Genomic DNA, 21,475 nt, shown 5'->3' with positions numbered 1-21,475 from the left:
CCGAGAGCTTAAAAAAAATAAAAATCTCAAAGCATTTGCAGCAGGAGTGTGTGGGGTATATTGAAGTGCTGTGCCCCTAAAACCTCAGTGACAAGGCTGTGGTTGTTGGACGCTCTGCTCTGATTCCTTGTTCCCTCTCACTCTAGGAAGTTGCTGTAAAGTTGGAGTCTCAGAAGGCCAGACATCCCCAGCTGCTGTATGAAAGCAAACTATACAAGATTCTGCAGGGAGGAGTTGGCATCCCACATATACGGTAGGAATTGTTCATGTATGCCATTACAGTGATTTTCTTTAATGTTAGTGTGAGACAGGGCACCACCATTGAAAAGGCATTTATTTGGGAGGGATTGGGCTGTTGAGGGGAAAAAAGCTCCATTCCAAGCTCTATGACTAGTTGGGTGTCCTCCCCACCGTCCCGCTGTCTTTTCTTATCCGTACATACTGTGCTTTTAAAGTGAGATCTTCAGCAGTTCCTGAACTGTGAGAAATTCCTGTCGTGATTAGAACAAAGTGTGAGACTCTCGGTGAGAGCCAATGTTCTTGATGAGGTTGAGAGTTTGGAGCTGGTACTGGAAATGGCTGCTTTCTTTTGTTGCTTTTTTTTTTTGTTCCAACATGTCTTCCTCCTCCGCTCAGAAAATGGCGGATGGACGTGATTAACCCTCCCCTTTCTTGTGTTGGGACAAGGAACGTGCTCAGGCATGTATCTTTTCCTTTCATAGTTATGTGCTGCAAGGCTTGAGACTGCAGAGAACCTCAACCAGGAACGAAATGGCAGCCCCTTTCTGTTACCCACAGCAGATGCGTCAGTAGGATTTCCGTACAGTTAAAGTGCCAGGATTGATCCCTCCCAGTTGCTTGTTCTGTGGCTTCCTTGTTTCATATTCTGTCTGAAACTTTCAATAGTGTTTACAAATTTCCTGATCTGAAAGAAAGTCACCGGTGCAGCAGACTCTAGGAGGAGTTATTTCTCTTGAGATTATGGAGGTGTAATATTGGGTTAGTTCCCAGCTGCTGAATCTATGCATCATAATAGATTAAATGAAGCTTCGTTTTTTTCCCAGAAAGACTTTGTACAAGAAGTTGTTCTTTTTTAAAACTTTATTAGTAATTGTTTTTAAAGTTAATGTTTCTTATGTTTGCACTATGGCATAAAGGAATTTTGTTCCTTGAGCTGCAGAAATGATTTTGATGTAGATACTGGGTCAAACTGTGAATTCCATTTAATCTGTTAACTGTTTCCTGACTTTGTTGTATGTGCATCTATATTAATAGTGGCATATAGGGTCTATTGTAGGGTCATAACGATGACATATTCTAGATAGCATATAAATTTTAACAAAATCTAAACCAAGTTTGTATTTCTGAGGGGAGCTATTGCTCCCCTCCTCCCCTTTCTGCCCCCCAACACAACTGGCTGTAGTCCTGAGTGTAAGCTGGAGCTATATAGCAGAGAAGACTGTTGTCTTGGCCATCTGTCCTCATTCACTACAGTCTTTTGCAGGAATAGAGTAAACCACCCTGAATTAAGCAGAATACTTCTAACTTATACAGAGTTGCTTATGTGAAAACAGATTTAGTCTTTATTTTAGACCACAATTTCCTTCTTTTCTTCAAATAGATGTCTTTATTTTGCGACTGAAAGAATAGAAACTGCACTTTTGGAAGCTGTCACAGTATAGTTATATGCTAAAAGAGGGATAACTGGGAAAAGAGCCAAAGCAAGCGGATATCAGGTGTTTCATCACAAAACTGGAAAAGCAGATGTTCTTAAACTATTTCTTTTTTGAAAAAAGTAAATGAATGTTTGGTGCTATAACAAGGCCTAAGTTGCATATTTTTCAACTTTTCCATGTAACAGAAGTGAGCTACTCTTTAAAAGTAAGTTCTTGGCTTTGGGTAAAACGCCCTGTGAAAGCGTTTTATTTAAAGCTGAAATACTGGAAATAATCTTGCATGGTGAGAAACTTGATTCTGGTTTAAATTACAGTAGTCATCTTTTTAAGTTTTCTTTCTCCCATGTTTGATGTTCTTGTATCTGACTTTTTCTGTATAACTGATGACTGTCATTTAAGAAGTCTGAGCTACAACCTTTCTTTTACAAACACTTCGTCCTTTCTCCCCTCTCAAAATAATGCAAGATTATACGAATCTGAGTAAGAGTGGACAACTGAGGCAATACTCAAAACAACTCTGATTCATAGACTCATGCTAAAGGTGATCTATTTGATAATGTCAGTGAGTCTTAAAATTTTTCAGGTTCTCACAGTGTTAATCTTCGTAGTGTTTTTCTAGAAAAGTGGTTTCAGAAAATTTTTTGGAATAACCTTTTTTTGCCTTCAGGCGCAGCATTAATTTTAAATCTGTTTGTATGTAGCAGGTGCTGCTTGGCAGGTTCTCTGACTAGGCTTCTGTTACTAGTTGTCGTCTTGCTATATGACATGTGGTCACGCCTGATGTATTTTTGTAATACAGTTACAGTTTTTGTAATAGTATTTTTGTGTTTTATCTTCTTTAAGAGGAATCTGAGCAAGGAACGTAGCACAGTTCTTGTGACAAACGCTAAAATGTGATGCATTTAGCAGAAATAGAATCCATGGTGCTCTGAGTCTAAGGGGGAGGACTTGGCCTACCAAATGAGGTGTATCACTGAGGTGCTTAGCAAGGACAAGTCTTTGAATAGATGATTACAAAGACTAAGACCAAAGGGAAATTACTGTGCATATTGTTTCAGACAGTTCAGGCTTTTCTGAGATGGCGTTTTGGCAGTAGTTAAGCTGGGAGAATGTATGACTTTGTACTTAGGTCACTTTGCATGTGTAATTGATAATGTAAGTTCCGTCATTGTTTTATAATGGTATGCTGTCAAGTCGGAATAAGCTGTTCTTGGCTCAGTGTATTTTGAAGAATGAATCAAGTTGAAGGAAAATCTTTCAATACATTTGTTAGAATTTGTGTAATGTGACGCCTTTAGACAACAACAGCATAAACAGAGCATGTGATAGAAAATTAAGGACTCACTCTAAGCTCTTCCCGTTGCCATGCTGTGTAAGCTGTGCTCAGCAGCATTTTTATCTCAGTGCTACACATTTGGGAAACAGGCATGTAATCTTGGCATTCCTCTAAGAATCTTGAGAGAATTGTTCTCTACTTTTCATCTACTAAATTAATCCAGTGGCCAAGATCAACTTAGTAGAAGTTGTGTTATGTGGCTTTGCCTTACTGAAGTGGTCTGCTGTGGTTGTTTGACTCACAAAGCTGAAATAATAGGTGAGGTATGGATTGCTCATTCATTTTGGGCACCTGTTCTTACAGCTGAATTCTGCCCTTTTGATGTGATTGCAGACATAGTAATGATAAGGGCATAACTGGAGTGTCAATTTATCTAGAACCAAGCAATTTTTTTATAGCTTTTAAGGTTGATTTGGTGACCTTTATGACTGATTGCAAGAAAACTAATGAACAAAATCTCAGTTTTGGAGTTAAAATTTTGGTTTTTAATATTGCTCCTGTGGGATCAAGTGTGAACTTTCAGTTGTGGAAGATGACTCAAGGGGCCTTGGAACTCGCACTGTAACAGAACACGTTGTTTGCACATAAAATAGCAAAAATTGAGATTGGAATGTCTTTGTTGTCTGAATATTCTAAACCCTTTTAGACTTGCAAATCTTTGACTTCTGCTGCTTATTGTTGTTTCCTGGAAGAGTAGCCAAGTTTCTGAACTTGTCTCCGGAGTTTCACAAAACCTTATATAAATGTGCTACAGATTTTTAAGCTGTGGTTTGTTCTTGATGTACGAATTTTGGTTGATTATTACCTTTGTTTTTCACAAAAGGCTCTTGAACCGAGCTTAACGTTCTAACAATCTGATCTGCCTTTAGGACACAATGCAAAGTCCGCAATATTCTGCTGGGCTTATTCTCATTGTTCTCAGCCATCAGCTGTCTTTTTCTTTTTTCCTCTCTTTTTCAGTGGCAAAGCATTTTTAGCTGTAATCTTGTTAACTGAGTACTGATCCTATTAGTTTGAACTATCTACCTTTATTCCCAGTTCTTGGTTCTGGCTTAGAGGAATGCAGCAGAGTGTGTCTGGTGATTTTGTATGTTGTTTTGTTCATAGTGTAACTCCGTTAAAGCACTCTTAACAAAAGCAATTATTCAAATTATCTGTGACAGGGACTCTTGATTTTTGCCATTTATGGTGTTTATCAACTATTGTTCATATCCTTTAGGAAGATTATCCTTAGGTGATCTTTCAGATGTAGTTTGGAAAGAAAAGTGGCCTTCTGATTTTTCTCCTGACAATATAATGGGATAACTTGTTTTCATTATTGTCAGTTTCAAATGGAGAGCAGCTATGCTGGCACCAGCTGTAGCTATTGGGGATACATTAGAAGTGTTGCACTTAAGAGCAGGAAGAGAGCCTAGTGAATGTGAAACAGATATTGCATGTGTTCTTGTGTGGGCAAGGCCGAAGAGATAACTGTACAGCATGTGAGATTAATCAAGATGGTACTTAAGTTTAGTCATTTGTAAGTTTAAAAACCTACTACTGACTTAGTGATTTTTTTTTTAACGTTCTCTTGCAAACTGAGCAAGTAAATCCTTAACATTTCTGAACTTTTCAATGCTGTAAGTTCTTGCAAAATATTTTGGTGTTGAGAAATTCAGTATTGCCACCCATGTATCACCGTGCAGTCTTCTAAATAGTGAAGTGTAAAGTTTCTCAAAAAAAAAAAAAATCTATAAAAATATCTACAATTTTTGTTCTTCTGGTTGCTTACAGCCATGATGTTGGATTATCTGTTAATAACAGACTCTGCTCATATTTATCTTCGCTAAGTAATACATGTAGTGGAAAAATGTGGTCAAGTTTGGTAACTTCAGGGTTATTCTCACAATGGATTTTTCCTTGAGCACTTCAACTTTTGATGTCTTTAAGCAGTGCTTAAAAAAATGTGTAAATACAATTCTCAAACACTTTCATTTTAAACTGTTTTCCCAATAACTTTCTGCAACATTAAAACAAAAAAAAAACGACACAAAAAACCCAACACCAAAAACATAATCAGAAAAATACCCACCAAACCCACAGACAAAAAACACCACACACATCCCCACCTCCCAGCGCTTCCCCTGATCTTAAACAACAACTAAATCCAAAACTAGTAGTTAGATAAAGACTGAAAAGTTCTGTCTTCTTTTAATTGGTAAGAGTGATACTTTCATATAAGTCTGCAAGTAATGAGGAGGAAGACTCTAGCAATGGAACCTCCTATTAATTAACCTTCTGTTATTACTTAAGGCTGCATACTGAAGGGCACAACCACTCAAGTAGATAAGAGGCTGCGTGTTGTTCTGGTAGCTCAAAGTAAAACTGAAAGCTAGTCTTTAATACATAAAAAAAATTCTACTGAGAGAATGAATGTCTTTAAACAAGATTTCGTGGTTTATAGCAGTCTAAGCTTCTGTCTTAATTGGTCTTCATGGACTCCTTAGAAGCATCCAAGAGAGACCACAGTTTGAAAACAAATGAAGCTGTCCTTTTTTGGTTTTGTTTTTTCTTTTTTTTGTCCTTGCCTTAGCTCAGCCTTTACAGAAAGAGCTGCAAAAGTATGTGATTCAGTTCAGTGTCACTCTTGTTTGGAACAGGTGATCAGCAGAGGTACTGCTGAAACACTCTTTTCCTCAGCAGTGTTTCCTGTACCTACTGCAGATTAATGGCTTACTTTCTCAACTGAACTGAACCTACTGACTTTAATGAAAGAAACTTAACTTAGCTTCTCCTTGCTTCCTACCAGGAGTTAACGTACCTCACTGAACAGCTAGCAAAACAGCAAGTCAACTACATGAAGTATGTAGGCAATGTGACACTAGGCAGATGAAATTACTTTATTGCTCAGGATATGCGTTGCACTGGCATACTTCAGATATTCATATTTCTCTCATAACTGTACAAAAATGATACAGAATTTTATTTATAGAGTCTGTCTAACTTCATAGTGTAGGGTGTTCATTGCTGTTTCTTTATTTAGTACTTGGGTGGCCTAATTCACACTCACCATGGCAACTAATGTTAGATGACATCTGCTAAATATTCCACTTCAGTATTTCAGTCATGCCATATTACGTTAAGTTCCTTTATATTACTCCTAGCTGGCTAACAGTAAGTGCTCTTCCAGCTTCAAGGGAGATAAACAAGAAATATAAAATACACGTCAATTTAAACATGAATCTTATGATGATAGATTACCTTTTTCATGTGTATTGCTTCAGTATCTGTTAAGAGTCAAATATTTTTACAGGCAGAATATACTTCCCAATCTGTCTGGAGCATCATTATTTGTCAGGAGATGTCCGTCCTGAGAAGTCTAGAACATGGGACTAGAAGGGACCACTTTGGTCCAAATCCACCACCTCTTTTGGACAACATGCTATTCTTTCTGTGAATCAGTCAGGTGCAACGTTAAAACTTTCCAGGCTGGCACAGCAGCGCTCATGATTCTGTTGTCAGACACTGAGAGCGCTTCTGTGCCTAAAGATAAATGCTTGTACCCATAGGCAGTCAGCTCCTCTTCATTTATTCCCTGATTTTTTTTAATACCCATCTCCCTTTTACAGTTGTCTTCTTTCTATAAAGAGTAGTTGCATAACTCCATAGCTGCCTTGCTGAGTTGTTTGACTACATGATTACAGAGGTCATCACCTTCCCATCTTTCTTGAAATCTCTTTTCTGTCCCTGTACTGATTTGGATTTCCTTTCTTTAATGTTGATGACAGGGCTTTCATGTCAGTTCCTTAAGTATTGGTATCAATTGCTCCACAGTCTCTTTGTGGAATACCTGTACTTTTGCTGGTTAGGATTACTTATTATTTTTCAGTGGTGCCAGGTATTAGAGCTGTATGATTATAGGGAGGTCTGTGTTTTCTCTTTAGTCTCATCATCTGACTAATGCCTTGTTCAGAGACTTTTGTATAATTGACTTAGTGCTTGCAGAAATGGAATACAATTCCAGAGTGTTCATCGGTTCAGTGTCATTTGGTTTTCTGTAGGATGTCTGAATCCTTTGTGTTCGTGAGGCCTTCCAGACTTGCATATTCACCCTCATGTGCCTGCTGACTTGTCAGACTTTCTAATAAGGGGACCTCAGGTCATTCTAGTAGTAAGTTCTTTCCAGCTTGCTTGTTCACTGTATACTTTTTGTTTTAATAGCTTTTTTATCCACCTGAGTTCTTCTAACAGTCTCCGTTTTTGTCATGTGAACTCTTCCACTTTGTATTGGAAAGCCCAAGTGCTGGGAAACTAATTGCATAGGACTACGCAGAGTAATCATAAGGTCACATACTGTGAATTATGGAAGTGACAAAAGCTTATGTAATGTCAATGAAGTCCAAATCAGCCTTTTTTTTTTTTAATGTGACTATAAAGGTTTCTGGAAGTCTAAAAGTTTGAGTTCAACTATTAAAATCTTGCCACAGAAGCATTGTACTTCCTTGCAGTGAGGGACCAGGAGATAATTTTTTTCTCATGAAAGTATGAACTTCTGCAGTTATGTCCATAATTCCAGATAGTCACAGCCTCCACTGGAATAGTCAGTGATTGAATTGACAGAAGCCTTTGGTGGAGGATAGGCTACCTGGCATATCATGTGTTGATTGAGGAGAGCTTTTTTGAAGCTGGAACAGAATAGTCTTGTTGCAGTTGCTCTGGTAGTAGGAATGCTTTCTTGTGATACTGAGCTGGTGTTCTGGTTTCATGTACAAGAAGACAAAATGACATACCAATGGCAACAATGCCTTTACTGCCTTCATGGTTTCAGAAAGCATGGGATTTGGAGTGTCTTTAACCATGATTAACGATTGTACAGTTATTAATTTAGTTAATCTTGATCTGAAGTTGAGATTTGTGTAAGTGGTACAGTAGTCTGAAACTATAATTTCATAGGCTGTGTCTGAATTCCGTTAGCCCTTCACTCACCTCTCTTTAACTGACCTACCTCAATTTGACCCTTTCAAAGGAAGATACACTAGATGTGAGGAGAATATTATAATAACTGTATGAAATATTTTCTCAGTTAAAAAACAAACAATTAAAAAACATTTTGTCAAACATTTATTTTGTCATTATTTATGAAATATGTAGTTGCTGAAATAGACATCATACAATTTTTGGAAGTTGCAGCTCTGAAAACAGAAAGCGATTGTAAGTTTGAGTAGACCTGACTGCAGTATTTGCTACTAAGTGTTAAACATGCATCAATACTTCACTTGCTTATGTCAAGGTTAGTCAAGGGAATTAAAAAAAAAAAACAAACTGCCCCACATGAGCTCAAGTAAACATTAACTTGTCATGTGATCTGGTGTCATATCCACTTTACTGTATGGGATTTGGAAACCAAATATTTTCAAACAGCTTAGAGCTACAAATACTGAAATTCAGGATGTTACAAAAAGTTTCAGCTGTGTGCGTACACTGGGGCAATATATCAGGCTGCTAAACCGCATGATTTGGAAACTTGCTGACGTGGTGAGTCTTGGTCTTTTGAATTAGACAAGTCACTTAAGTCAAATTAAGGTCATTGCGTTCAATCTTTAACCATGCTTTGATGGAAAGCCTCATAAAGGATGTTTACTGTATTCTAACTGATTTGTAGTAATTTGATCTGTAGTTTTAAACAGATGAGGGAAGGGAGAGTGACGAAGCATTTTTCATGCACGCGTTGAGCTTGGGTGTGCCTTACAGTTTGAGTGTGGACTGGGGTATCAGATGTTAGTGTTATGCTGCCTGTTCAACAGTAACACTTAGCTCTTCGTAACAATGTTTTCCGGTTAACCTTTGGTATAGTCTTCAATAAAATAATCTACTGCTGTTCTTCAGGAGAGCTGGTAATAATCCGTACTTTGTTTTTTTGACATAAGTAGATAATAAACAGACCTGAGCTACAGAATCAAAATTCTCAATTTAGGAAGTCTGTCCTAATGGCACGTACAGCACTGTGAGAGTGAATTAGAGAAATAATAAGTTTCCCTAGTCTAGTAACTTAGCTTTCCTTTTTGAGATGATACTTTGTGTGTAACTGTGTGCAGAGTCATTACCCATCCAAAGTGAACTGTCAAGTAATTAGATCTCTTACTCTCACTTGCCACTCCCCTCCAAAACTCTCCCTGATTAAAATGCATTGCTGCTGTTGCTTCCTCAACTTTAGTATGAGAGAGAGTACTTCCAGGTGTGCCTTAAAAAAAAATAGAAGATAAAATCCATGGAGCTCTAACAGATGTGTGGGATGCTTGCATTCTGAGATGCTAGTGTCATCTAACAGTTGCCCAGGGCTTTGTATAGATCATTCCTTTATATTAGTAGTTCAGTCCAAGTTTCATTGTTGATGCAGTATTAAAACTTCTGAAGATTTCTTTGACACACCAGCTTTTTTTCGGAATTGTACTCAGTTTGTTTTGCACTTTAGCCCAGTAGTGTTAACACTTGCATTCCAAAGCACTCCGAATTTGTGCTGATCAAAATGTATGCTCATATGCCATCCTGCATTGATCATGCAAATATGGGAGTAAAGAGTACTTGCCAAGCTCTTACGTATCATCATATCCAAGGCTTCCTAAGAACAGCCAAGACTTCTAGTGTTTTTACTCAGAGCTGCCAGTAGTAGCAGCTACTAGACTTTGAAGGTACATGATGTAGCCTTACTTCTTAATCCCATTTTCCCTGGAAACGTTCCAAGGGAAATGAAAACTTGCTTGCAGTGTTAGCAAAGTAAATAAAGCACAAGTTACTCCAATAACCTCGCAGAAGTTTCAGTTGCCAGTAGTGAAATGAATAGAGGGAGCAGTTTTCTCTGAAGAATTACAGGCAGGTAAACATGAAATGTTAAGAGGTCCTGTCTTATTTGTCTTGCAGAGTTGATTCTGCTTTCTACCAGTGCAAAATGGTCAGATTAAAATTTTCTTGTGCATATACAGAAGTAGGCCAAACGGAGGTTGTGCAATCAACCTGAATTACTTCACTTACTAAGCAGAGATATCCCTATAGAGGAACCAAATGCTTTTGAAAATGTAGCTCCCAGGGTAGGCTTCCTTTTCATCAGCTCCACTTTTTCTGTGATGCTGTAACTAAATTTTCTTAGCTCAGTTGAAGACTGACCTTTGATCTTTTTCACTTATTCTGCAATCTCTTGGGCACTGAACCATTACTGTGCTGAACAATTACACTCAGCATCTCAATTGGACTTCCATTTCTTGAAGAAAATCATGTTTTATCTAGATCCTGATTCACTCCTTAGAATGCTTCAATTCAGCTCGTTATTCTGTAGACTACTTCACAACAAGTCTAAATTTCGTATGACAGAATAACTAGACAGGTCATTGCTTTAGATGACCATAACATTTCATTTTCAACTGTGACCTATGGAGTTGTTTATAGAGCCTTGTCAAAACTACTCAGCCGTTTGCGTAGGTGACTTTGGTAGGAACCAAGAAGTTAGATTTACAGGCATAATCAGTAATTCTTGAACTGAAACTAGTTTCTAGTTGACTAAGAACTTCTCTCAACAGAATCTCATTTTGACTCTTTCTCCGTCTCTGCATTGGGTTTTTTAAATACTCTTTTTAGTTGCTCTTTCAGTTGAAACTGTCTTCTGATCACTCCTTAAAAGGGCCTAGCTAGGCAGGTCTTTTCAAATTGCATATGTTTCGTGGCTTGGTGTCAGGTTTCAGTGTGAATATTAACCTTTTCATAAATTACAGACTTTATCAAATGATTCCATCAACATGCTTTCCCAGCTGAGTCACTTGTGAGGGTTTTTTGTACATTATAGTACATTCAATGAATTTTTAGAAGGCAAAAACCAATAGAGGATTGTTATGATCATTAACATGGTGGAGGAAGACTCTTTTGTTGACATTTCATTTGAATGACTGCTTTCAAAATACATGTTTTCTGCATCCCCTCTTGATGTAGGGAATCAATAAAGGTCCTAGGCTGACTTGTAAAACAATCAGTATGATCCACAGCCCATATATAACTTTTGTTGAATTTATAACAATGCATTACAAAGTGCATGGTTTCTACTAGAATCCTGACAGTGGGAAGGTACAGGCCGGTAGTTCCTGAAATAAATCCAAATATAGAATCTTTCCTTGGTGGTTTTGTAAACTTTTTATTTTACTACCCTAGCTAAGCTTGGAATCCTGCGAGTACCAAGGAATTTGTTGGCTTTATCAGTGATACCTATTTTCCAGGCAGCTATGCATTAGTCTTACAGAGTCATTGCCTAAAGTGAAAATAAAATGTCTGTACAGATCTAAGCCCCAGCTACTACTGTGTTTGAGCCGAATCTTATTTTTGTTGGTTTTTTGTGCATTTTTTTTTAATCCACATGCTCTTATTATGAGATACATACTTGGTGTATCTTGTCTGCACCATCATTCTTGGAAATTTCAAGACTTCTTCAGGAGAGAGCTGGTCAGTGCCTTTTCCATGGATTACTGGTCCTGGGTCCTTGTCATAAGGTCTATGTGCCTAGCAAAGGCAAAATGCAGCCTTTGGATCGATAAGGTGTCAAATCTTTACAGTGATGTACTAGTACGCCACACAGCTTTATACAGTTTTTCACACACACCTCTCATTTAACTGTAGGTATCTGGAATGTGCAGAAGTACTGTAGAGAAGAATATTCAGGTTCTGTCTTTCAGTGCCTGTTTCAAGTATGGAAATTCACAACTGACATTTGTAGGTCTTTCCAGGCAGTTTAGTTGGTGAAACACTATCCCCCCCAGTTGCAGATAATATAAAGCAGTATTATGATAGAAATGCTACATGTGGATTGGCAGAAAAAATATGCATGGGAAGCCCTCTGCTTGTTTTCACAGCATTGGTAGCATTTAACTTTTTGCTCCAAATTGGTATATCAGATGCTAATAGATGGATGTCACGGTCAGTCTGGCTGCAACTGAAATATTGCTACATCTCTATTTTTGTTTTTATGACGCTTAAGTGTTTTTCCCTTTATGATGTTGAGAACCTATTAAAGAGCCTCTGTGTTCAACTTCATAGGACAGTAGAACTTGATTGCCATATGTTAAATTTGGATGAGTGAACTAAGAGGTAGTAAGTGTATGAGTTAACTGCATGAGCTGCTTTAGTCTATTGCAGACAAGTCATACCTGAAAACAAAGCCTAAAGCATTTAGAAATGTTACTGTGAAGTTATATATTGCAGGAAGCAATGATAGGAGTGTAAAGTGTCCTGCAGATGAGTTTCCATTCAGACTTTGTACACACACCTAGGTACATTGACATGTAATGGATTTTGCTTTGATTGCATTTTTATTTGTTTGATATTTCAGTTGCTGCTAAAGTGTGGTAGTGTTTCCTCTTAAGGGAAGATTAAATACGTGCACACACACACTTGCCAACTTGTGTATTCTGTTTTGTCCTCAGACTTTGTTTCCAGGAAAAATAAGACACTACTAGCCCTAGTTTTTGATTAGCTTCCAAGATTGAACATTAGCCAGCAATTGTGCCCTTGGAGCCAAGAGGGCCGATGGTATCCTGGGCGGCGTTAGGATTCCTGCTAATGCTGAGTAATTTTCTTTGTTGCAGGTGGTATGGTCAAGAAAAGGACTACAATGTTCTAGTTATGGATCTTCTTGGTCCCAGCCTCGAAGACCTATTCAACTTCTGTTCTCGCAGGTTTACGATGAAAACAGTACTTATGTTAGCAGACCAGGTATGTACAAATCTTAGTGAGAGGAAGTTGAAAACCCTAAAGCATTTTGTGCAATGTGGTTCTCTGAGTGGGTTAAATAACGTTTTATGCAGTGTTGTATATAGCTAAGTGAACACTTGACCTATCTAGGAACGAAGTAGTGGTGGCTTTGTGTGCTGTGGCATACAAAATGAACATAAGCCTGTAGTGGGCAGGCAGCACAGATACCAACTCCTTGATGCTGCAGATCTAACAAGGCAACTAATAAAGTATTGAGTCTAATATGGGTGGATTAACTCCCGGTATCAGCAATCGGGTGGTGGTAGAAGGTCTGAAGCAGTCTCCAGTTATGGCTGATCTGATTCAGTGGAAACCTGTTACATGTTGGCCAGCTGTGATGACAGGCAGGCAACATTCAGGTCTGCGGATCTGTTCTTATTGAATGTCACTACACACTCACAGCCTCCTGTAACTTCTAGTAGCATTCCTTGAGCTAATAAGTACAGTTTTGGTGGTTGTGCTGCTTAAAAACAGTTCTTAAAGCTGTTAGTGTAGGTGCCACTCTACCTCAAGCTTAATCAAGGCCTCTAAAACTGAGGTCTGTTACTTAAGGCATCAGGAGTAGCTATGTGTTTAGTCTTTTTCTAGCAATTGATATTTTTTTAAACTTGGTCATGAGAGTACAGCATTTGAAATGACCAGCCATATTTATTTCTTGCTATTTAATAAATAGGTCGATTTTGGTGTCTTCAGCTACTCGAAAGGCAGTAAGGGTTTCTGGAGTTGAATTTTCAATGGTAGTTTAAATTTCATCTAATATTATGTAATTGATGTTAGTACCAAGTTGTCACTTAGCCAGATGCTCGTAGAATCCCAGGCTCTTGGCCAAGGAAGCTCACAGTGTTTGTATGAAGACAAGGTCAGCTGTCCCTGTTCTCAGCTGCCTTAAGTGAGTGGTATGCTTGCTTTAGAGAGCCATTTGCATGCTCAGTTAGCTAGAGTCTGAGTGTTAGAGCATCTCCAGGGAATCTGTATGGCTTTCGTGCGTATTCGTTTGGATGATAAACACTAATTAGTCATCATCTGGGAAACATAGATGTGATATCAGTTCACGGAACTGCTTTTAGGTCATAGTCCAGTAGAACAGCTGTCACGGGTATGATGTTGTAACTAGTCAACTCACTAAAGGCTGTGTGAAGAGTGTTTTAGTAGCTGGAAGACTGTACCGCATAAATGCATGTCCTGTGATCTCACGCACAGGAAATTGCATGGCTGTGTGTGATGATACAGATATGCCAGAGTTTCTCTGCATCTTCTTTGCTGGATCACAGTAGCCTAGATATGACAGTATGGGCCACAATCAAGTTGTTAATTGCTCTATGAAAACTGTTACCTGGAAAAGTGATAATGATGAATGAATAAACAGATCGATGACTAACTGGGACAGAGGGGAGGGGATGAGCTTTCAAATTGTCTTGTGGTAGGTATCGAAAACCTTTGTTAGAAGTAAGAAGAAGAAATTACTCTTTAATGGGACACTGTAGTTAAAAATGAACTTAAAATATCTGGGAAATAGTTACAGGTATTTAATGTACCGTTTCCTGACCAAGATACGGAATTTTAACATATAAGAAAGCTAAATTTATTTGAACAGCATTTAAAAAAATCTTTGGTTTTCATTAAGGAAATACAGAAACTTAAGTTGCAGAGGAAGGTAACACTAAAAATCCATGCTTTCGTTGAAGGTTTAAGTGAATTGTATTCCTCTTATTGAAATCTTACCTGTTTTGTTGTTGGTTTTTTTTTACAGATGATCAGTAGAATTGAATATGTGCACACAAAGAATTTTATACACAGAGACATTAAACCAGATAACTTCCTAATGGGTATTGGGCGTCACTGTAATAAGGTTAGTCTAATGCTCTTTGTTTAAAAGATCCAAAGGGAATGGCTGTGTTACTTGATTCAAGCTGCACGACTTCTTAACAACTTGATGCTAAAACCGATGTTTTGAATGCTGAACCATGATTCTTTGATGCGAGAACTTGGGTTTGTCAGTGTCCACTTCTAAATGCAGTGGCATACACATGTGGGTCTCTGACCTGCCCTGTGAGATGCACTTGATTGAAAGACGATTTCTGGGCTTGCAACAAGATTATAAACTAACCCTGGAGAATACTTAGCTAATTTTCTTAATTATGGAGTTTCGTTATCGACATAACTGTTGTAATAGCATTTTTTTCTTCAATGATAAAGTCAAATCTTATCTTTGGCTTTGGGGCTGACTTCCTGGGATGAAAAGAATTCGTGCCAACGTGGGAGCTCCTGACCTACCAGTCATCAGGGCGTTAAATCTTGCAGTGACAGACTGGTAAAGAGGACTTCAGCCATCAGAATTGTGGATACAGCTAATAGCCAACATGTGGATCAATTGCATTTATAAATAAATGAATTTCAATTGCATTTATAAATAAATGAATTTATGCAAATATGTTGATAGTAAACTCTTAAGTTGTAGAGTACCTGAATATATTGTACAGCAAAAAACTGCTCTCGATTTACTTTGTGGAAAAGAAAAAAATCAGGGTGGGGGGTGGGCTGAGGTTGTTGCCCTTGTTTGGATGGGCAAATGTAGTCAGAGGTGCATGTTTCCCATTGAAAACCTTATATAGAAGAAAAGTGTTTTTTATTTTAATTTTAGTTCTCTTGAGTGAAATATGCTTAATCCTGCAATTTGTATGTCGAGCTCGGGCAGACAGGCAGCATTGGCAATGCATTAAGCATGCTACTTAATAGAAATTAACTTCAGGACAAATGTATGTGATCAAGCTGTTTATTGGAAGCAAGATTCCCACTTATGTTCTCTATATGCCATCAGAGAATGTCTCCTCTCTTTAGGCACTACTAGTGTTTAAAATGTTTACCTTTGTTTGCCTGTATGAATGCCAACTTCAGGGCCATGAATGTTAGAAGGGGAAAGCTTGATAACATGAGGTAAAAGCTCTCGTCTGAAGAGGTGCAGTGCACTGAATGTTTAGATACAACCATTGTTGGAAAAGCTTGTAAGTCCAGCTGAAAGGCAGTCTTTATGTAATCCTGTTGCTGTTAAAACTTTGCTTGTTCCCAAGTTTCATACTTTCCCCTCTGTAGAGCTCTATTTTTCTCTGCTGTGTTGAGCAGTTAGGCTCCTTAGTTTTCTTACATGACTTAGAGCATAACTTAAATTTTTTTTTCCTAGTTTTAGCTTCTGATTTCCAATTGTTCTTTTTGGGCCATTTTTCTGTACTATTGCACAGTCATGCTAGGTTGGCATTGCTGCACTCCGTTTCATCTTGATGTGGATTAATGGCCTAGAAAATGCTGCTGTGCTTACTTTAGTGGAGGAACACATTAGATTTGCATCAGCTGAAATGAAAAACAAAATTGCCTGTAAACCATTATATTTTTTCCCATTAGTAGACTAGTTAGAGCCACGTAATGATATGGTGGCAAACACTGTCTGTGGGCATGGGCTTCATTACTGTTGCAGGGTTTTAGAGGTCAGGGTGGTAGCTCTTGACAGAAGTACAAATCGATAGGTTTACATGATCAAAATGAGGAATGGGTTGCTTCAGTTTGGAACCAAGTGCTTTATCTAGGGAACATTTGCCACCATACAGTATTTACTTAATTTCTTTTTCTAACTAAGTGTAGTTTTAGGTTTTTTAGGTATGACTATACACAGTTTAAAGAAAATGAGCCACAAAGACTAGAATAGCATGGTAATCTTGTTCCAGTAGCTTCCTGTCAGTTATATTAAAAAAAAAATAATAATTTTTTTCAAATTTTAATTTGGTGATTGGGAGAAATTTTGCTCCCACCTTAAAAAAATGAATTTTCAGCTCTGCTAGAAATTAGCCCTGCATGCTTATGAAAGTAAACTTTAAGGTGACTAAATGCCTTCTACCTCTTCCTTACTGAAGATTTACTTTTTCTAAATGTCTTTTGGGGGAAGGGCAGTTTGTGGAACCAAAGGATGCTTTTGTAAGCAAAAATTCAATTTCCTTTTTTAATAGAGCCAAATGTCACCATTGCTATCCCTGGTCAAGGCAGTGCCATTTTGGAGTGGCTCACAGTTGAAATTTACCTTGTCACATCTTTCAAATTTTCTCCTTGGAAAAAAAAAAAACATGAACATACATAATTTTTTGAAAACTACAGTGCTTGATGGAAGAAGGATGGCATTTGGCTACCCTGTTCTTTCTCGAACGCCTCGGTGTTGCCTGTCTGCGCCGGCCATTGTTGCAATGTAAGCAATACTGTTTGATGCACTGCCACCCTCTATTGTTTGTTCAGTGTTTAGAATCTCCAGTGGGGAAGAGGAAAAGAAGCATGACTGTTAGTACTTCTCAGGACCCATCTTTCTCAGGATTAAACCAGGTCTGAACTGTCTCCTATTCCAACCTCAACCCCAAATTCATGTGCTTTATTTTTGTTTTGTTTTTGTTTTCTGGAGAATGTAGACCTTGCAAAAGCACCTCTTATGTTGGCATTATTCAGACATACTTGGCAAACATGTAACGTTACTAAGATGTTTCCCTGTGGCGCTTGTTTAAATTGTGGAATTATTTCTAAACTTGATATTAAAAAGGGCTAAATGTACGTGCTTGATTTCAAATGCAGAAGGGGGTTTTATTTTTGTCCTTTAAAACTCAAAGGCAATCTGTTGAATGTGTTGGAGGATAGTGAAATTGTAGGACTTCTGCATAGGGCTGTCTGCTTGCCTTCCTGTAGGGTTCCTGCAGTGTCTTTGAATGCACGTGGAGAAGTTCTGTTATCGGTTCAGCCAGACTCCTTCCCTCGCAGTTTTTGTTCAAAATCTTTCCAAATGTGTAATGAGGACTCTCATATTTTCATCCATTGTGCTTATAAAATGAAATTACTCCAGCAAGCTGTGCCTTGGAGAAGCGTGAACTTATCTCATAGTGTTAAATGTAGTACTCCTGACTCCTTTAAGAGAAGATCAGAGAGAAATGAAGGCATAGGCCAGTTTGTAGCAGGATAGCTGGAAATTGCTGGATATGAATCATAGCTCATGAGTTTGGCCGTAAAATCAGTCCGTAGCTTTCCACAATGACAGTCTTCGTGTATTAAATCTCAGGCAGCTAGCTGCTGTATGCAAGCTGACAGGCTTCTGTTGTCTCCTGCTGAAACTTTCTTATCGGTTGAAGCAGAGGCTTTGATCTACTTCTCTAGTTGCTCTTGGCAAAAATCTTGCCCCACTTCTCAGTTTCCCGCTGATTGTGCAACAAACATAGTTAAGGTGGTATGAGGTTATCTGTGGGAATACATCTGTGTGTTCCTTCTGGTTGGCATCGCTGTGTTCTGTGCTCATCCAAATCGGGCTGTATCCTCCAACTTAACTCTTTGGAAGATGAGCTTACTACTTTGCCTTCTGCCCATCTAGAATGGGAATTACAGATTGAGCCTATGCTAGGGAACAGAGTAAACTTCCTCAGAGAAATCAGGGTCATAAAATAATAACCAGTTACTTGACTAGCATGAAATGGGTCTGTGTTGCTTAATTTCTTTCTTTTTTTTTCCCTAATAGGTTCTGCCCATACCTCTTGAGAGAATGCAGAATTACCTTTTTCAGGTGTAATATTGAGAGTTTGTAACAGCTGTGGAAAAGGCAGAGCATCATTTACTTTTATAACTCTTTTGAAAGAAGTAGTCTTACCATGTCTCTGCTAAACAGGGCTAGACACCAGCTATTTATGTATTAGAGACACTTAGTATTAACTATTTGGATTCATGAACTTCGTCCCTTCATACCATTAATTAATGGCAAGATTCCTAGGTTTACAGAAAACACATGACTTTGAATTAGTATTTGTAACTAAATGTGCAGTGAAAATATTCTGACTGTGTATAGTGTTTATTTTCCCTTCCTTTTCAAGATGTAGTATTTGCTTAAACTAATGGGCGAAGGCCTTCAGAAGTAGCTATTTCAAACTACGCATCAGAGGCTGTCATCGCATTAGAGCCTTAATCAGAAAACAAGGGATTGCGCTTGAGCTCAGGCTTTGCTTCTAGGAAAGTTGCATTTGCAGTATAGTAATCACATAGAAGCTTTGTACTATGTACTTCAGTATGAAAATTGCTCATTTCCTGGTAGCTGGAGAACACATCCATGCTCACTAAGTGAATAACTACCTCTAGTGGTGGCTGTGGTGGGTGCAGCAAAGACCAGACCCCCACTATCTGACTGGTGTAGTTGATGTAAAAACTTGGATTTACCTCCTCTTGTTCAAAGCCTTCTGGGCTTTCAGGACGACTTTCACTAGGACATCGAATGTAGAACTGCTGTGCTTTGTGGTTGCATATGAATCATTACAAGACTTCAACTCAAGGACTTCTGCTTCATCTTCAGTGGCTTAAGAGGTTTTCAGCTTTTTTTTCTGTCTAGACTACTATATTCTTCAACCAGAATTCTAAAACATATATACTGTGCAATTCAGAAACTTTCAGTCTTTCAGTATCTTTGATACTTCCATGTGGAGTGTCACTTTGTAATTCACAGCACTTCCAGTGTGCCAGAGTGACCCTTTGTTTCAGTCTGTGATATGCAGGTTTACCTGCATCCATCTCCAGTACTTGTTTGAATTTAAAGCTCTCTCTTCTGTTCTGGAATCACCTTTAAGGTGATACTGAATAGGCTTTTACTGAGAATTTTTTGAACCGTATGTCTTTTTTCCATGATCTCCCTCCCCCACCCAAGTTACTTTTGCACCATTCATTAATCTGTAGGGGTTGTAATACCTGATCCCGTAGTAGTAATTCAATGTTGGAGTCAGGAGCTCAGCCTGATTTGTATTTGTAGCTTGAAGACTGATTCCTAGGATTTGAAATGTGCCTTATGTACTTCTGCCTCAGCTTTTTTTTGCTAGTCCTGAAGTCTTGTCGCAAGAAGGTACAGTCTGTATTAACCTTTGTAGATAGGCTGGCTATTAGCACACTAATTAGCACACACTCAGTTGTTGCTACATACCAAATCATTGGGCAAGCTTGGTTATTAGAAACCTAAATTGGATTCCATATACTAGGCTTTAGCTTCCTGGCTGTATTAATTTCATCAGCAAGTGTGTCATGCTGCTGTGATAGTGTTCTGGTAGTCTTAAAATGAGCATATGATTGAAAGCAAGATGTCTTGTTTACTGTTGAAGGTTTTGGCCTTGTGCTCTGCAGACTGGCCAGTGTTCTTTGAGACACAGGGAAGAATACAGGATGTGCATCATTTGCATTAAGCTGCCGAGCTGCTCTTAACTATCTGTGTGTAAAGTGCTGTAGTGTGAATGGGTTTTTGTGAAGTGTGCTTTCGCACATACAGGTTTCCTTCCTAAATTGTGCACTATAGTTACTGAGCTAATGTGATACAAAGTACAATAGTAACATAAAATAGTTGTAGAGCTAAGCTACAGATGCTGAGTAGCACAATCTAATCTGTTCCACTGGATTGAGAAAAAGCTTGAACTAATTCACTGTTAAGTTTTTGAACTGTCTAGTTAAAGCTAGTTGTGACTCTGCACTGTTAATTTGCTTCCTCTTAACTGTAGGCTGTTACATTGTGTGGATGTCTTAATGTAGCTAATGCCTAGTGAAAGTGGTTGAGGATTCCTTGCATGGTATAGGAATATAATCTATTTTCATTTTTCTTTAAGTTATTCCTTATTGACTTTGGTTTGGCCAAAAAGTACCGGGACAACAGGACAAGGCAACATATACCATACAGAGAAGACAAAAATCTCACTGGCACAGCTCGATATGCCAGTATCAATGCACATCTTGGCATCGAGCAGAGGTGAGTTCAAGGAGACAACAGTTGTACGTTTGGAGGCTGCAAGATGATCTTATTTGTAAGCTTCTGAAGTGTCTGAACTAATTCTATATAAGTGTATATATCCCTTTGCAAGTGCCTTTCTTTTGGGCTGCCTCTGCAAGGGTAGAGGAGGGGGAAAAATCCAGATACCTAATTTATATCTTGAAGAGAGTCGAAGTCTTGCAGGCATGAGGTGAATGCTCTGCACAGTATTTCAGTGTTGTGTTTTTTTAAGGATAAGCTATGCTTTCATGTGGATCTGTTAGAGGATCTTCACAAATAAAATGGTAAACTTTCCTGATTGTGTTGGTATCTGTTGATACCACTGCTGACCAGCTTGAGATGCAGTTCTGTAGCCAGAGTGTATTCTAAAGTTGATGTCTGTGTCCTGTTTTCTCACTCTCCCTTCAAGTTAGTAAACTATTGTTTATCCTCCTTTTGCCTGCAAGCAAGACTTAAAGGTCTTCTGCTTCACTAATACTGTATTTTGGTTTCTGGTATACACAGCCGTAGTTGTGGCTCTGTATGTATGTGTTTGCGTGTGTGTATATATATATGCTTGAGCTTTGTTTAATCAACAAACCCATTTTTATCATCTGGATCAAAATCATATTGCTACTACAGTATCTTAGCAGTCATCCAGTGGAGATGCACTTCCAAACAATCTAAAGTGCTATGTGGGCATTCATGAGATGAAGTGATGCCTCTCTCCTCCTTCCTTACCTACGCCTAGGTGTTGTAATGTACAAGTGTAATTGTGTGGCTTTACCACATGATGCTGAGGTGGCTTAGACATAGTTAAAACTTACATGAATGTCTGTGCCTCTGACCTTCAATTTAATCAAGATGAGAATGACAGAATTTCTAGTGGTCGCCTTCAACAGAACATGTAACTTAAAA

At 38.4% G+C, this 21,475-nt stretch overlaps 1 protein-coding gene across 3 annotated transcripts in view; it reads left to right on the top strand.

Annotated features, from left to right (window-relative positions):
• CSNK1A1 (casein kinase 1 alpha 1) overlaps nt 1–21,475 on the top strand; it is a 35,149-nt gene that overhangs the window by 1,139 nt on the left and 12,535 nt on the right. For 2 of the 3 annotated variants that reach the window (XM_086621669.1, XM_009979463.2), the window contains exons 2-6: nt 147–253; nt 12,612–12,738; nt 14,528–14,626; nt 17,053–17,136; nt 20,418–20,557. In XM_086621669.1, the coding sequence (XP_086477795.1) occupies nt 147–253; nt 12,612–12,738; nt 14,528–14,626; nt 17,053–17,136; nt 20,418–20,557 (557 nt within the window). The remainder of the gene's footprint in view (nt 1–146; nt 254–12,611; nt 12,739–14,527; nt 14,627–17,052; nt 17,137–20,417; nt 20,558–21,475) is intronic. The other variant, XM_009979465.2, reaches the window with a different exon arrangement.

Source organism: Tauraco erythrolophus, chromosome 16 (assembly GCF_009769465.1).
Source record: "Tauraco erythrolophus isolate bTauEry1 chromosome 16, bTauEry1.pri, whole genome shotgun sequence".
Taxonomy (NCBI): Eukaryota; Metazoa; Chordata; class Aves; order Musophagiformes; family Musophagidae; genus Tauraco; species Tauraco erythrolophus.
This window is presented reverse-complemented; position numbering and strand designations above follow the sequence as displayed.